An 18,739-nucleotide genomic window follows, 5' to 3' on the forward strand; every position below is an offset into this window, starting at 1 on the left:
TTTCACTCAAAAATAAGCACATGTTCTAGGACATAAATTGGATAATAATTGTTTGAAAGAAATAAATTAATATGTTTAAAGGGAGTTTTCTCATTATTTATTACACTAAAATTAGCTACAAAAAAAACAGCACTTAGCTGAGGCCTTCCCTCTGTATCAAGCAACATAAGGATTTCTCTTCAATAGCACTCTGAATACTATAAATAGGCATCATCTATGTTGCAAAAAGAGACAACAAAAGATACAGTCTTTAATGTTTGAAGGAAAAGATGCCAGAAGAATTTCACATTTCTCTCCCACCATATAGCCCTAAAATTATCTTATTTTTTTAGAAGGTCAACTTCATTTTTATCACTCAGTTGCAGTAAATTTTTTTAACTCCATAAAGACCACATAACTAATACAATGTTTAACTTACCTGCTTCCAAAAAAGGTTCGCTCTTTTCAAAATACTCTGGAGCTATCTGTTTTAGCACAGTGTGAAAAAAATGGATATAAGGTAGTTTGCTGATCAAAACCAAGGACTGGAGGGAAAAAGAAAAAATGTTTTTAATTGCCTGATGATTATAATTTAAGTCTGTCATTTGCTTCTGCATAAGCAATTACAAACAAGCAACATTAAGTAGTAAGTGTGCATTTTGAAATAAAAAGGCTGTTACAGTGGGTGGTTAAATGATGCAAAGCTATAGCTGCAGAATGCAAAAGATTTAATCTAAATTATCACTACATTTTAACAGCGTAAAGGCACAATGAAAGATATTCTTGCTCTCTGGGAAAAATAATTTCCTATAAACAGAGTAATGAAATGTATAATTTCCAAGGTCTAATGATTTTATCATTATGTAAAGTAGTATCAAATATCAGCCAGATGAGCTTGTCTTAATAAGCAAAGGGCAGACTGTGATGCTTTTGCAAACTAAGACATGGATGTCATACTTTGTGACATTACAGTCTGATCACTTCAGATACAGATTCTGCACTTTTTTAAAAATCTATTTTTTCCTGTAACTTTTCTACCATTCAAGTCCAGCATCAGTTAGTGGTGAGCGCAAATTCTGGTTACAAAAGGAAAGGTTGTGTCCTTACTAGCTGGAATTAAATAGAAACAGAATGACAGAAAGAAAGAAAAGAAAAGAAGAGGAAGAAAGGGAGGGAGGGAGGGAAGAAGGAGGGAAAGAAGCAAGGAAGGAAGGAAGGAAGGAAGGAGGGAAGGCAGGCAGCCAGGCAGGCAGACTATACATTTAGAGTGGAAACAATAAGGGCTAAGAATGTCACTAAAGGTTATTTACTGGCTCTTCAAAAAAAGATATTGTAGGCTTTTATTCATTGTAACAATATTAGAATCTTTTTATTCTTTCCCTTGTTCTAAAATATCAAAATTAGGTGGACCCTTCTGGCTTTCTGACAAGAGTTCCTGCAATAACTGAAACTTATTGTCAAGAATCTAACAGAGATAGCAGTTAAAAATCTAGAGACAAATATCTATAATCTTAAAAACAAAGGTAAAATATAAACTATCATGTTTAAAGATAAAATATCAAGCATTTTTCTAACAACACAAAAAATACTTTTTCTATTAGTATATCTGAAAGTTACCTTCTGAAAGTAGCCTCTTTTTAGAGTTTTATCTCGAACTTGTCGGAAATACACATATCCATAAAAATAAGCAGGATCCTTCTATGAAAGAAGTGACACACAATAAAAAATTTATATTTCCATCCTTTAATACTAATATCAGGTTCCTTTATAAATCCAATTGCCATATACACAAAAAGTTAGATATGCTTTTCCACCAACACAAACAATAAACATGACTACAATCACCAGATAAAAACCTACTTGCCCAAAGATGAAATAATCATAACTAAATTATCAAAGTCAGATTTTTCCCCTATAACTTATTCAGCTTATGTTCTTTATTCATATCTGTACTAGTTAATGGAAGTTAGGGAGCAACTAAATTCTATATTTTCCCTAATGCTATGTTATGTTTAGTTAAAAAAAAAATTCCACCTATAATTTTGATTTTGTAAAGACTGAGAGGTCAAAGTGAGGTGTCCTCATGTAAAATTTCAAAAGAGAAAAAGAGTTAAGTGTGGATCAGAATTTTATGTAGCCAGTTGTATTTTAAAGAATGTATTTTAATAATAATGAAACAACATACAATTTGAAAGATTATTACATTCCAAACAACTTAAGAAACTTTTTCATTCCATTCTAATAGAATAAAACTCTGGCCTAGTTTTATTATTTTTATTGTTACTCTTTAAACAAATGTTTTGTTGACTACCTAGACTGAACAAGGCATTGTATTAGAAAATATAAAGGCATGAAACACAGTTCCTCAAGAAATCACAATCTATCTAGGAGGGATAAGAAAAGTACAAAACTGACTACTATGTAATAGGAGGACAGGTACCATGAAGAAAACACAAAGTATTAAAGTGTTACAGGTAGGCCACGAGGGAAGAGATTACCTCTCTCTAAGGGGATCAATACAGATTTCATGGAGACAGCAGGTTTTTAGTTGGGCACTGAAGGAAGGATATGATTTAAGCAAAGACAAAGATGAAGCCATTCCAGGTTTGAAAGGCCAGGAGTTTGAACAAAAACACAGAAACAGAAAAATACAAACTATCTCAGGAAAAAGCACATAGTTCAGTTTGGCTAAAATATAACACAGGTATAAGAAGAAAAATAGAATTGGAAATTGTAAAGATAATGGGTCTTTTTTGGAAGGCTTGAGAAGTGAGGACAAGAAATTGTACTATCATTACCTCTTTATTCATTAGGCAATAGGTAGTCATTGCAGATTTTATTTATTTTTCTAATATAAATGTACACTTTAGCTGGCAACATGTGGAAGATATACTGCATTGGAGAAAACAAGAGGTAGGATGCCCTCAGTCAAATATCTTATCCTCAATAACCTTCCATTTTCTTGTCTGCAAAAGGATTCTCTCAGAGCACTGTAGGGAGGATTAATGAGATACTATTCATAAAATATGCATATTATTACAGTGCCTGAAACATAGTAAGTGCTAGTAAATAAGAGTTATTATTATCTTTGGTTGGAAGGATATGCTAATAGTGATGGCTATAGGTCATGGAAAGGAGTAGACAGCTAAAAGAGATATTTCAAAGGTAGTATCTTTGCTAACTGGGAGAGGGTTTCTGCCATTATTTCCAGTGGAAATAGTAAGGCAAATTATAAAAGCTCATTTCAGACAAATGAAGTCACCTACAGAATGAAGGCTATTCAGATGGAAATGTTCCTCATGCAGTTAGAGAAATTAAATGTGAAATTCCAGAGAAAGAAATCTAATGACTTTGGAATCATCTGAAGTATTAAAATTGCTTTAATAGCAATAACTGTAAAAATAAAGTTTGTTAAAACATCAAAAAGAAACAATTGCAATGCTATCACAGTTTGCAGTGATAACCACAGGGAATGACTTCTTTGACTCTGGGTGATATTTCCTGGTTTGGCACCACCCCTATTCCCACATCTAAACAAAGAGTTATTAACAAATGAAAGGAAATTATCTCAATATTTTAATCCATTTCTATGGACTATAATGTGTCAAGAAAAGTAACTACAAAGTCTCTTTCATTCACATGCTGAATCCTTATGAATCAGACTCATTTAGGAAATCCAGCTGTATACTACAAAAATAAAACAAAAGCAAAATATTTCTGAATGCTATTAGAGGTAACTGTATAACTGAGTTCTAAAGTTTCCTCTCACATGAATATTTTTCTATTACTACTTTTCCAACCTTTAAGTAAACTGGTAAATCTTTGTCAAATTGATCCAGAAGACAATGCAGTGATACCCTCCTCCCAGAAGACTGTCGAAATCTAAAACAAAACTGGGTATCGCCAAGACAACCTAATGAAAACAAAAATGAAAGAAATTAAGGATAGGTTAATGTAACATTTATTTATCCAGTTTCATCAAGATTAAGAGATGAAAGGGATCCTAGCAATCATTTTAACCCATGTTCTGTCAAAATGAGATCCATCAAGTTCAAGTGACTTTCTCAAAGTCATCTTTGCCAATTAGAGGCAAAGCCAGAAGTAAAAACATGTCTTAATCCCTAAATCCCTTTACTCTTTTTCCTGTTCCATTTTCACCGTGTAATTAAATTTTTTGCAAACTGTTTGCATATAATGTTAACTCAGTAACCTAGTAATCAGAAGAAGACTCCAAACACAAAAGAACACTTATTATCAGAAGCAATTTATACCAAGTTTAAAAAACAGCCGGCAAACTTAAGAGTGTTTAGGGATGCATGGCTAGGTGATAAAACTATGAAGAAAACAAAGAAATATTACTATAAGAGTGGAGGGCGGAGGGGAAGTTTTTGGGAGAGGGCATGAGGAAAGTTCTATTTCCTTACCTTGTATGTGCTACATATTCCACACTAAGAAGTTTTGTTTTGTTTTGTTTTAAATAAGACAAAATATAGAAGGATTTGGGAATGTCAACTCTACCGAAACTGCCTACTTAAAAAAAAATACATGGAGTATCTTAAATTCTTCCTGATTACTATATTTGAAACTAATAAGGTTTAAATAAACATGAAACGAATTCAAGATTTTTATTATTACCTATTAATATACTCAGTGGTACCTGTATTTTTTTTAGCATAAGAAGTTCTCAAGAAAGGAAGAAGAAGTTTGACAATATGTTTAAAATTTTTAAAAAGCAACTCAGTATGTACATCTACAGGCAAACAAATATTTCTTTGGTGGTAAAGGGAAGGAATGAAGGAATCTGGAGAGTGGGTAAATTCAGTTTCTTTACTGGTTAAAGCAGATAGTTTAAAAATAAGGCAAATACTACAACCTGAAATGACAAGAAATACTTTGTGATATAGGTCTAGCATTGTTTTAGTTCCATGAACTTGTATATTGAGAGTTTCATGTTTCTCTTTGGAAGATATTTAAATCTAAAAAAAAAAAAAATTCCAAGAGAAGTACATACTAATTTATCTGAGATACCAATAAAGTAGAATAGGAAAATGCAATGTATTTTAAGAAAGGGATACACCATCTGGCAAATGTAAGGAATACTGAATTTTGTGAAAGGGACATAATGAACCTCCCACAGCCTCAAATCCCTACCCATCTGGCTCCACACAAATCATGGGTGTGCTGTGAGAACTTTCCAGTGACCTATTGCATCCCCAATCCCCTCCACCTCCACCCCCAACTATAAGGAGTTGAGGAGGAATCTAGCTTACTGGGTCAAAAAAGGTCTAGCCATAGTGTCCTTGTGAACTGCAAGGTAAGAGGTTCACATTTTATGTCCCAGGTCTGTCCCTCCAAACCCTGAAGGTCAATTCCTTATCTGAGACGGCCAGTCCTTTTTCTCCATTTTAACCTCTTCATCATTAAGGTGGTGGGAAAGGGGACATTACAGATTGTTATATCAGCCTTGCTATAAATGAACCTAAGAAAGGCAGGAAAGCCCTAAGAATCTACCCTACAATCTTGTGAAAACTAAACCTATGGTAATAGATGGTGGTGATGGTAGCACAACATTGTGAAAGTAATTGACAGCAACTTAAATATCTATCTGAATGTGATTAAAAGGGGAAATTGTTAGATTAATATATATGATAATAGAATACATTTTTTAAAAATCCATGGAACTACACTACCCAAACATGAACTATAGTTAACAGTACAATTATAAAAATGTGCTACCATCAATTGTAACAGATGTTCCACACCAATGCAAAGTGTGAATAATAGGGTGGTATATGGGAATCCTGTATTTTATGCATGATTGTTCTATAAACCCACAACTTCTCTGATAAAGGAGAAAAATCTATATTATTAGGGTGACCCACTCCATTTATCCACATAAAAGGAGACTATAGCTCTACAAGAGTAACTTGATTACATGTACAAGAAGGTTAACTGATTGTGATCATGAGGGAAAAGTTCTGGTCTGGGAGTCACAATCGATAGAAATCTAATCCAAAGTGGTCAATAATTAGCCTTGAAGAAGTCACTTCACTTAAGTTAACAAAATCAGGGGATTTCATTAGATATCTAAAGTCACTTCCAGTGGTAACATTCATTGATTCTAAAACAAGACACACAACAAACTTATGACTGTACGGAATTCCAAGCATCTTAGCCAATGTACTCATTAAGAAAACTAAAGATCTACAAAATCCAAAATATATAAAATTAATGCTATGACCACTGTAGCTTTCTGATTATTCACGTAAAAATGGGAGAAAATTCATGGAACTGGAATCTTTTAGGATTAACCTATATAAATTTTAAGAGTAAATGATAGTTCTCCAAGGAAAATACACCTTAACCTGGGTTCTCGGAAAAGATCAACAAACCCTTACCCTTGAAAAAGTAGTAAGTATTAAGGAAACAGCAAATCTGCTCAGCAAATCCCCACAACTTTAGTGAAAGTTCCATTTTCATTTATCTAACACAATCTTTACTAACCTGGAAAGGCAGAACTAATATTCTTATACTCATACCTAGGAAACTTCTGTAATCTTCCTCCACCATTCCTTTTCCAACTAACTAAATAAGTTACTACAACAGGAATCAGAGTCCCAGATCAAAATTATTTTCATTATTTTGTTACTATTCCAGAAGTCTATGAGTGGAGCACTAGTATTTAGTGAGCGCTTACTCTATGTCAGGCACTGTTCTAAAGGCTTTTGGTGTATTAACTTATTTGGTTCTCAGGCTTCTCAGACAGGTCTCATTTTTACCCCTGCTTACTAAGGAGGAAACGAAGGCACAGGAAGGTTATGTAATCACGAAAAGTAATACATCTGCTAAGTGTCAGGACAAGATTTTAAACCCAGAAGTCTGACTCTGTAGCTGGCCCTGGCACATGACCACTACACCACATCAGTTCTCTCAAGCAAAACTAATTTGAAAAATACTACTACTTTCATTTATATAAAATATCCAGAATAAGGTAAGTCCACAGAGATAGAAAGTAAACTTGTAGTTGTCTAGGGTTGGGGAGAATGGGATAATGGGTTTCTTACAGAGGTAATGAGAATGTTCTAAAATGTATTGTGATGATGATTACACAATTCTGGATATACTAAAAAACCACTGAATTGCACATTTAATAGAATTACGTGGCATGTGAATTATAGCTCAATAAAGCTGTTATTTTAAAAAACGCTACTTCACTACCAATTGGAGCAAAGATTGAAAGCTTCTTTTCTTCAGTCAAAAAAGAAACGTCCTTCTGAAAACACTCTCTGATCACAGGGTTCTTGAACTCTGTGCCAAGTATTCATTCATCTAAGGAGCAAGTCCTTTCAGCCATGGCTACACCTACATGAATAGCATGTGGTACGCCAGGAAGAGATCTCTTCCCATTTAAAATTATCAGAGTACAGCTTACCCTCATAAGATGGCAGAGTGAGTGTTTCAGGACTTCATTCCTCTAGAGAAGCTTTGAACAACTAGTGAGAACTGGCAGAAACATCTTTTTCAAAGAACCAAAAAAAACAGTTAAAGGATTGCAGTAACAAGTGAGAACCAAAATACAAAAAAGGGCACTTAAAAGTAGTAGGATTTCATCTTACCCTTTCTGGTCCCCTCCCCTACACCCTCACTGCAGCTGTGAGGAGCAGGCCCACACTTACAGTATAGACCCCTGGTCCTGATCAAGAGGGAGAAGAGTAATCTTCCTGTTTGGCCCAATGTGTCTGGTGGTGATCTGTGGGACTCATTGTCCTAGAACTTCCCCTGCATGTAGAAGGTAGCTCAGAGAGCTCTCCTACAGAATGCTACGGGAAAGGAGTCAAGTCATGCTGCCTGGGATAAGGGATTGCCAGCTGTAGGACACATAGTGCAGTGCCCAGGTCTGTGAGGAAACTTTCCTAGGAAAGAGAGGACATTCAGAACTCCATAAACAGGGGAATTCCTAGGACCACATGCACAAGCCAAGATACAGGGCAGAAGGATCAGGGAGGCCCCAGGCATTGGTCTGGAGCTATTCTCCAAACTCATTGTATGGATAAGCTCTAAAGAACAGCACTCTCACAGGTCAGTCTGCAAAGACTGGGAAAGGTGTTTTCTTTCTTTTCCTTTTTTAGATCCTGGCATTCAAGGAAAGCTCTGTCTAAACACTAGCTGGATGCAAGCTTAAGAAACAGATACTTCAGAGTCTAAATTCCAACAACAACACACTATAATATCAAAATGTCCAAGTTTGCACAAAAAGATTACAAAACATACATAGAAACAGGCAGTGGTGGCCCAGGCAAAGGAGATTAAAGCATTAGAAATTATCAATGAGGAGGACCAGGCCTGGGACATACATACTACACAAAGACTTTAAAGAAAAAAGGTCCTAAACATGCTCAAAGAGATAAAGGAAAATATGGAGATGAATATGCACACCCAAGATGCTCAACAAACTCCAAACAGGATAAACCCAAATATACCCACGCCAAACCATATTTTAATCAAACTGGTGAATGCAAAGACACAAAGAATTCTAAAAACTCTAAGAGAAAAGCAACATGTCAGGTACAAGGGAGCCTCAATAAGATTTAAAGCCAATCTCTCATCAGAAACCACAGAGGCAAGAATGCAGTGGGAAGACATTTAATATGCTGAAAGGAAAAAACTGCCAACCAAGAATTCGATATCAGGCAAACTGTCTTCCAAAAATGAGGGAGGGATTAAGACATTCCCAGATAAACAAAAGCTGAAAGAGTTCATCACCACGACACCAGCCCTATAGGAAATGTTAAAGGGGGTTCAGCAAATTGAAAAGAAAGGACACTAGACATCTGACTGAAATCACATGAAGAAATAAAGTTGTACAGTAAAGATAATGGCATGGGTAAACATAAATATCAGTACTATTGTAGTTTTGATTTGTAACTCCACTTTTTACTTCCTACACAATCTAAAAGACAAATAAATAAAATGTAATGATAAATCAACGGTTTGGGACCCACAATGTATAAATTTGTCATTTTTTTACAATAACTATATAAAGGTAGGAGAATACGGGGTACAGAATCATACTTCACATATGCTATTTAAGTAAGCTGGTATCAAAGCAAAGAAGATTACTACAGATTTAGGATGTTAAACTGCAGCCCCACAATAATCACAAAGAAAATATCAGAAACTATGCAAACTCATAAAGCAAAAAAGAATACAGGTTACCAGGAGTGGGGTGCAGGGGCAATGGGGAGTTGATGCAAACCAAGTATAGAGTTTCTGTTTGGGATGAAGGAAAAGTTCTAGGAATGGATGGTGGTAAGGGTACTGCAACACTGTGAATGTGATCCATCCCACTAAATGATAAGGGTTGGGAGGGGAAGATTTATATTGTATATGTGTTTCCACAATTTAAAATTTAAAAAAAAAACGAAGAGAAACTAAATAGAAAAAAAAGTTATCAACAGTACAGAGAATGTGCAAGCTTCCTTTACCTCTGCAACTCAAACCAAGACTGCAAAGTTACTGGTACAAAGAGGGCATCATTCTGTATCAAGAATATCGCTCAAAGACTTAAGGAAAAAAGCTTAAGTATTTTCCCTGAAAGTAATGACAACTTTAAAAGACTATTTTTATATTAACACAAACAAAGCTTTAGAGTGCATCAGAATACATAAGACTAAGAAGAAATTTGAGACTTCAAGAGATCTAGCCCCATCCATTAGCCCTCAGCTTTTTATAATTACTCTCTCTGCAGTTAGGGTGGTGGAGCTGGCAGAGTTGAAAAGCAGTGCTTTACCCCAGAGCCATTCAAAGGCTCATCTATGGACTGATAACCGTCCACAAACTCCTATTACTGATCCATGAACAAGTAAATACACATATTGAGAGTATTTAGAAACTTTTTTAGCAATTTGATATTGCTGTGACAAATTTGGACTTTTATTTTGCATTTCTTCAGGGTTTTTCCCATTTCATTTTTCTAATAACTCATTTAAATTCCATTTTACAAAAGTATTGTTCCACAACAGATTGGAAATTTAAAAACTCAAACTGATTCTCCAACACAGATAGTGTGAGAAGCACTGCTTTAGCCACTGAGGATAAAGTATATGATAATATCCGCTGTTTACAAAGGAGAAATCTGTTGATAAAAATACTGTCTAGATGTCAAGTCCATCCAGAGCATGGATACTAATTGAAAATCTGCCACTGACTTTCAATCTCTTAACTACTTCAATACCTTATTGCTCTTTGATGTTTTACTCATTACACCATAATAGCTATTTAAAAGTTGAACCAACTAAAATCAACAATGACACAGCTGGTTATCATAACGCCTGGATCAAAATCACTGACTATTGGGCTGAAACTGAATTTGCATTCCAATATGATATTCAATCAATTTTCATATATTAAGAGTATAATCAGTATTCTTAGTATAAAATTCAACAGAAACACCACATGAAAAATAGTTACCTGAATTTGAATCTGGGAAAGACAAATAGCAAATATTGGTTTTCTGAAAAAGAAAACAAAAGCTATATATGCTGACACACACACACACACCAATGAAAACAAACAAATACAACATTATACTATACAGAGCAATATTTTTACTTACTTCTTTATCAGTAAGTTTGGAATGCTGAGGATAAATTACCTGGAAGAAAAGAGTAAAATTCTGTTAGACAAATATATTGGACATATATTATAAACTTTAGCAGGTGCTTCTAAAATACTACTTGACAATCAAATAGGTTTAAGAACTAGTTCTCAAACTTTAATAAGGAAACAAGGGAAAGCTTGAGAAGGGAGTAGGATGTACATTAGGTAAAAAAAAAATTTTTTGTGTGTCAAAGTTATTTCAAAAAATTGGTAAAATCTTGCAGTATTGAAAATAATTTACCAACTGAATTATTAATAAACCAAAGCTTACTGATTCTTTTCTTTGGAAGCCTATAATCTTAAGAGGACTTTCTCTTTGTTTTAGCTGGTAGCTACTCCAAGAAAGAATAATTTTCGATTGATTCCAAGAAGTAATAGACATCATTACTCATTCAAAGGAAAAGAAAATTAATTACCAGTAGTTTAAGGAATCTCCAGGGTCATCTCCCACCATAAAGCCTATCCTAATTCTCTCCAATTCCTTTAAATAATCATAATGTATTTTCCTAGACAGGTTAGTTTAGTACCTACAGTGACCAAAGCTGCCTTCTAAGGCAAATTCCTACTCTACAACCCCTGCAATGGAACCAGGATTAGGCCAGAGAGGCCACTGCCAGAATAAGTACTAGTAAACATGAAGCCCGAGGGTACCCAATCTATGGGCCAACCATCCAACTGCCTACAGGTGGCTGGGTATGAAAATTCTGCCCCAAAATACACTAGTGCCCAAGTGGGCCAATCAGATTCTCTTGGGAATGTGAAAAGGAAGTGGGATTAGGGGCAGCAGGATAGCTAACTGGTGCTAACATAAAAGGAGAGAAGTGAGCAACACAGAGAGTAGCTAAATCATATTAATGGTTAGTGCTAATGTGGGGATCCATGACTTCCTACTTCTGGGAGGATCCATGAGTTCTTCCATTCCCCAGAAATGTATGAAATCTTCCATTTCCAGAAACAACACAGAGTAACATCAAATGAACTGAATCAAAGTGGTATCACATATTTATCTCACTTAGTCAGATCTCACAATACCTATGAGATAGACAAGACTAGTAGCAGTATCCCATTTTACAGGTAAGCAAACTAAGAAAAAAGATGGAGAAAATTATTACTTAATGAGCATCTTCTAGAGTACTGTACTTAATTTACACAACTCTGCCAATTCTCCCCATCTTTAGGGAAGAGGGGACAAGTTCACAGTAGTTAAATAACTCTTCCAAAATTTATTGAACTAGAAATGCCAGAACTAGGATTTAAACTTAGATCTGTCTGATTCCAAAGAATTTAAGCCACTCTCCCCCACCCCACCCATGCAATCATCAACGTGCAATCACAGTCCTCATTTCCTCCTAGGGAGGATGGGCCACATAATGCTTCTCAATTCAAGGCCGTGGAGAGGAGCCACAGAGCTCTTACATGAAAACCATGCACCATGGCAGAATGCTGCCAAAACCAATACTGTCTCTACTTACTCTGCTTTGTTTCCCAGGTTATCACCAATCTGACCTTCTTAGTAGGTGAACAATGAATTTATCAAAATGAAAAAAAGTAGGTTCTTAATACTTCTTGACTGACTGGCCCTATACATTGCTGATGTAAAATAGGCATCTTCTGGAATTGGCTATAACACCCCTCCCGCACAGCATCAATTATCCTAGACCACCAAGGAGCCAACTGAGGCTGAGTCACACCCCAACACATACCCACACAATTTCATCTTCCATATATACCAGGCACTATAACACAGAATTCTGCAAACTTTGAAAATTTCCAGTAGACAGTTTGCAGTTTAGTTTATTTTTGGTTTTTTTTTTTTTTGAATGGAAACTTTAAATTTTTATGTAAGCAAATCTATAGACTTTTTTTTCACTTTATTATTTCTCATCCTGTTCTTATTCTTAGAAAGTCCTTCTCTAATCTCAGTTAAATCCTTGTCTTCTAACAGCATGGCATATATATCAGAGGAGATATTATAGGGTATAAAGACTTTTTAGGGACTTATTTTACTGTGTATTAGGGAAAAAAAACCTACCATTCAATACTAAGATATCATAAATACTGGCAATTAAGACATAGCTAAGTTAAGGGGGGGGGGGACAGAGTTGAATTAAATAAACTTTTCTAAATACTAGTCCATTTAACATGAACAGAGAATGACTGAAATGTGGAAAACAACAATTTAAACTTTTGCACATTTTCCTGTAATATTTTGAGGGCTTTTTCTTCTTTATTCTGAGCTAGAACTCCAATTGGATTATTGCATCAAATTGCCAATGTTTCCCAATTGCAGACACCATTTGCTTCAATCAAACAAACAAACAAAAAAACCTATTTCCCATTGATGAGTTGCTCTCCTGTTATGTTTTAACAACTCATTCCACCAGTTAGTCACATTTCATTTCATTTCACACTCACCTCATCCGTCAATCTAACCCATATTATTTTTAACAATCACCACCAACGCAATCCATCATAATCCAGCAGAGTTCAAACGTTCTCTTTAAGAATTGATGGTACACAGAAGACATGTTTTTACATTCAGATACACACATGACTTAAAATGATTCATCAAGATTTCTCAAAATGTCTTTTCCTCCTCCCTTTGAGTATCAATTTCTTTCTCTCTATATCTCTTAGTTTAGATGCTACTTCCCCCTACCCAATTCCTTTCTTTTGGAAACTGCATTTCATTTATAGTGGACCTATTAACAATTTTCTTTCCACTTTCTATCACTGTTTCGGTATTCTCTCCCTCCTATTTCTTTTCTATTAGGTGATTTCCAAACAAAGCTATTCCTTCAGTGGCAGGTTACCACCATCTCCTTGCCTCGGTAAGAACTATCTCACTAGTGCTGTTTTAATCCCTACTGATTTTAACGTCCTCTAAATTTCAGCTTCACCCAGTTTCCAGCTGCCAACCACACGCACCTCTCCTCTTTTCACAACTGGGCAAATCTTAAAAGCTGTCATATCAGCTACTTAATTTCCACTATCATTTCAGGTCTTGAATCCTGATGACCCTTATTTTTTAATTTTATAAGCTCCAATTCTTAAGTATAAGCTCTTTATCCCCAGCAACATTCCATACTGTGGAAGACAGTTGTTTGCCTCACCAGCATCCAATACCCCTTCTTCCAGTATAACTGTACCCAATTTTCATTTGAAAATTTACTCCTCTCAATTCTTTTTTTTCCTTAATCCCCCAGTAAACGTGAACCTATCCTCCACCTTTAGTCCAAAATTCAGATGAGCCCCCACACCCTAACACTCAACCCCAGGAGTGAGCACATGACCTAGACATAAGCCAATCAATCAACATGTTCTATTCCCCTAGTTTCACAGATGGAAAATGCCCCTATCAGAGGCAAAGCCCAAGAGACCCTCGATAGGAATGCTAAAGTAGGAAGGCACTCTATCCATCTGAAGAGATGAAAACCTGGAGCTGATAAAGCCATCTTATCACCAGAATAAGAATGCTCAGAGGAACCAGGGGCCACCATATGAAACTCGAGAACCAATCCCAAACAATGGAAGACAGAGCAGAGAGATGGAGAGAAACCAAGTCCTTAAATTATTTAAGCCACAAACTCAACTATGCCTAAGTTGACTTTCCAGTAACATGAACCAATAAATTCTTTTTTCTTAAGTTTGGGCTAAGTGTCTGTCACTTTAACATAAAGAATAGTGACTGACATTTTTCCTTGGTGGTAGAAGATACTGCTAGCTCTTAGTCCTCTAGACTTCAAACACTTTTCCTGGCTTCGCATTAGGTTGCATTAAAAGAAGTATAGTGGGTTGCAAGCTGTATGTGCCCTAAAAACATAGGTTCTTAAAGCTAATCCATTCCTGTGGGTATACAACTATTTTAAGGAGGATCTTTTCATGAGGCTACTTTAGTTAAGGAGTGACTCACCTCATTCAGGTTGGGTCTTAATCCTATTAGTGGAGTCCTTTGTCAACGGAACAAATAGAGAGAGACAGAGAGAGAGAGAGAGAGAGAGAGAGAGAGAGAGAGAGAGAGAGAGAGAGAGAGTGCGAGTGTGCACCATGGAAGCAAGAAGCTGAAATCAACAAATCCCAGAAAAGGGAGAGACTGCCATGTGTCTTGCCACATGACATAGGAATAAAGAATCACCAGTATCGCCTTGATGATGCCTTGATTTGGACATTTTTCTTGGCTTCAAAACTGTAAGCCAATAAATTCCCATTGTTAAGCCAACCCATTTCATGATACCAGCTTTAAGCAGCCTAGGAAACTAAAACAGGTTTTGGTATCAGAAGACTGAGATGCTGCTATTGGAAATACCAAAAATATGGAAACAGTTTTGGAATTGGGTAATGGGCAGAGGCTAGAAAAATTGTGTAGGGCTTGACAGAAAAGGCCTAGACTGTTTCGAAGAGACTGTACAAAGATGGATGTTAAAGGTACTTCTGATAAGGCCTTAGAAGAAAATGATGAATGTGCTACTGGAAACTGGAAGAACGACAATCCTCGTTTTAAAATGGCAAAGAGCAGGCGGAGCAAGATGGCAGACTGGTGAGCTGTATGTTTTAGTTACTCCTCCAGGAAAGTAGGTAGAAAGCCAGGAACTGCGTGGACTGGACACCACAGAGCAATCTGACTTTGGGCATACTTCATACAACACTCATGAAAACGTGGAACTGCTGAGATAAGCGAAATCTGTAAGTTTTTGCGGCCAGGGGACCCACGCCCCTCCCTGCCAGGCTCAGTCCCGGGGGAGGAGGGGCTGTCAGCTCCGGGAAGGAGAAGGGAGAACTGCAGTGGCAGCCCTTATCGGAAACTCATTCTGCTGATCCAAACTCCAACCATAGATAGACGGAGACCAGACACCAGAGAATCTGAGAGCAGCCAGCCCAGCAGAGAGGAGGCAGGCATAGAAAAAAAACAACACAAAAAACTCCAAAATAAAAGCGGAGGATTTTTGGAGTTCTGGTGAACATAGAAAGGGGAAGGGCAGAACTCAGGCCTGAGCTCAGGCCCTGAGGTGCATATGCAAATCCCGAAGAAAAGCTGATCTCTCTGCCCTGTGGACCTTTCCTTAATGGCCCTGGTTGCTTTGTCTCTTAGCATTTCAATAACCCATTAGATCTCTGAGGAGGGCCCTTTTTTTTTTTTTTTTTTTTTTAATCCTTTTTTCTTTTTCTAAAATAATTACTCTAAGAAGCCCAATACAGAAAGCTTCAAAGACTTGCAATTTGGGCAGGTCAAGTCAAGAGCAGAACTAGGAGAGCTCTGAGACAAAACGCAATAATCCAGTGGCTGAGAAAATTCACTAAACACCACAACTTCCCAAGAAAAGGGGGGTGTCCGCTCATAGCCATCATCCTGGTGGACAGGAAACACTCCTGCCCATCGCCAGCCCCATAGCCCAGAACTGCCCCAGACAACCCAGTGTGACGGAAGTGCTTCAAATAACAGGCACACACCACAAAACTGGGAGTGGACATTAGCCTTCCCTGCAACCTCAGCTGATTGTCCCAGAGTTGGGAAGGTAGAGCAGTGTGAATTAACAAAGCCCCATTCAGCCATCATTTCAGCAGACTGGGAGCCTCCCTACACAGCCCAGCAGCCCAGAACTGCCCTGGCGGGATGGCACTCACCTGTGACATAGCACACTCATCCCTCAACAGAGGACCCAGGGTGCACGGCCTGGAAGAGGGGCCCACTTGCAAGTCTCAGGAGCCATACGCCAATACCAAGGACTTGTGGGTCAGTGGCAGAGACAAACTGTGGCAGGACTGAACTGAAGGATTAGACTATTGCAGCAGCTTTAAAACTCTAGGCTCACCAGGGAGATTTGATTGTTAGAGCCACCCCCCCCTCCCTGACTGCCCAGAAACACACCCCATATACAGGGCGGGCAACACCAACTACACACACAAGCTTGGTACACCAATTGGACCCCACAAGACTCACTCCCCCACTCACCAAAAAGGCTAAGCAGGGGAGAACTGGCTTGTGGAGAACAGGGGGCTCGTGGACGCCACCTGCTGGTTAGTTAGAGAAAGTGTACTACACGAAGCTGTAGATCTGATAAATTAGAGATAAGGACTTCAATTGGTCTACAAATCCTAAAAGAACTCTATCAAGTTCAGCAAATGCCACGAGGCCAAAAACAACAGAAAATTATAAAGCATATGAAAAAACCAGACGATATGGATAACCCAAGCCCAAGCACCCAAATCAAAAGATCAGAAGAGACACAGCACCTAGAGCAGCTACTCAAAGAACTAAAGATGAACAATGAGACCATAGTACGGGAGACAAAGGAAATCAAGAAGACCCTAGAAGAGCATAAAGAAGACATTGCAAGACTAAATAAAAAAATGGATGAGCTTATGGAAATTAAAGAAACTGTTGACCAAATTAAAAAGATTCTGGACACTCATAGTACAAGACTAGAGGAAGTTGAACAACGAATCAGTGACCTCGAAGATGACAGAATGGAAAATGAAGGCATAAAAGAAAGAATGGGGAAAAAAATTGAAAAAATCGAAATGGACCTCAGGGATATGATAGATAATATGAAACGTCCGAATATAAGACTCATTGGTGTCCCAGAAGGGGAAGAAAAGGGTAAAGGTCTAGGAAGAGTATTTAAAGAAATTGTTGGGGAAAACTTCCCAAATCTTCAAAACAACATAAATACACAAATCATAAATGCTCAGCAAACCCCAAATAGAATAAATCCAAATAAACCCACTCCGAGACATATACTGATCACAATGTCAAACACAGAAGAAAAGGAGCAAGTTCTGAAAGCAGCAAGAGAAAAGCAATTCACCACATACAAAGGAAACAGCATAAGACTAAGTAGTGACTACTCAGCAGCCACCATGGAGGCAAGAAGGCAGTGGCACGATATATTTAAAATTCTGAGTGAGAAAAATTTCCAGCCAAGAATACTTTATCCAGCAAAGCTCTCCTTCAAATTTGAGGGAGAGCTTAAATTTTTCACAGACAAACAAATGCTGAGAGAATTTGCTAACAAGAGACCTGCCCTACTGGAGATACTAAAGGAAGCCCTACAGACAGATAAACAAAGACAGGACAGAGAGACTTGGAGAAAGGTTCAGTACTAAAGAGATTCGGTATGGGTACAATAAAGGATATTAATAGACAGAGGGGAAAAATATGACAAACATAAACCAAAGGATAAGATGGCTGATTCAAGAAATGCCTTCACGGTTATAACGTTGAATGTAAATGGATTAAACTCCCCAATTAAAAGATATAGATTCACAGAATGGATCAAAAAAAATGAACCATCAATATGTTGCATACAAGAGACTCATCTTAGACACAGGGACACAAAGAAACTGAAAGTGAAAGGATGGAAAAAAATACTTCATGCAAGCTACAGCCAAAAGAAAGCAGGTGTACCAATATTAATCTCAGATAAAATAGACTTCAAATGCAGGGATGTTTTGAGAGACAAAGAAGGCCACTACATACTAATAAAAGGGGCAATTAAGCAAGAAGAAATAACAATCGTAAATGTCTATGCACCCAATCAAGGTGCCACAAAATACATGAGAGAAACACTGGCAAAACTAAAGGAAGCAATTGATGTTTCCACAATAATTGTGGGAGACTTCAACACATCACTCTCTCCTATAGATAGATCAACCAGACAGAAGACCAGTAAGGAAATTGAAAACCTAACCAATCTGATAAATGAATTAGATTTCACAGACATATACAGGACATTACATCCCAAATCACCAGGATACACATACTTTTCTAGTGCTCACGGAACTTTCTCCAGAATAGATCATATGCTGGGACATAAAACAAGCCTCAATAAATTTAAAAAGATTGAAATTATTCAAAGCACATTCTCTGACCACAATGGAATACAATTAGAAGTCAATAACCATCAGAGACTTAGAAAATTCACAAATACCTGGAGGTTAAACAACACACTCCTAAACAATCAGTGGCTTAAAGAAGAAATAGCAAGAGAAATTGCTAAATATATACAGACGAATGAAAATGAGAACACAACATACCAAAACCTATGGGATGCAGCAAAAGCAGTGCTAAGGGGGAAATTTATAGCACTAAACGCATATATTA

At 37.0% G+C, this 18,739-nt stretch overlaps 1 protein-coding gene across 1 annotated transcript in view; it reads right to left on the reverse strand.

Annotated features, from left to right (window-relative positions):
- DENND6A (DENN domain containing 6A) overlaps nucleotides 1-18,739 on the reverse strand; it is a 107,173-nt gene that overhangs the window by 49,237 nt on the left and 39,197 nt on the right. Inside the window, 5 exon segments of the mRNA XM_037798856.1 lie at nucleotides 419-524; nucleotides 1,597-1,677; nucleotides 3,780-3,892; nucleotides 10,450-10,492; nucleotides 10,595-10,633. Of these exon segments, the coding sequence (XP_037654784.1) occupies nucleotides 419-524; nucleotides 1,597-1,677; nucleotides 3,780-3,892; nucleotides 10,450-10,492; nucleotides 10,595-10,633 (382 nt within the window).

This window comes from Choloepus didactylus, chromosome 1 (assembly GCF_015220235.1).
Source record: "Choloepus didactylus isolate mChoDid1 chromosome 1, mChoDid1.pri, whole genome shotgun sequence".
Lineage (NCBI taxonomy): Eukaryota > Metazoa > Chordata > Mammalia > Pilosa > Megalonychidae > Choloepus > Choloepus didactylus.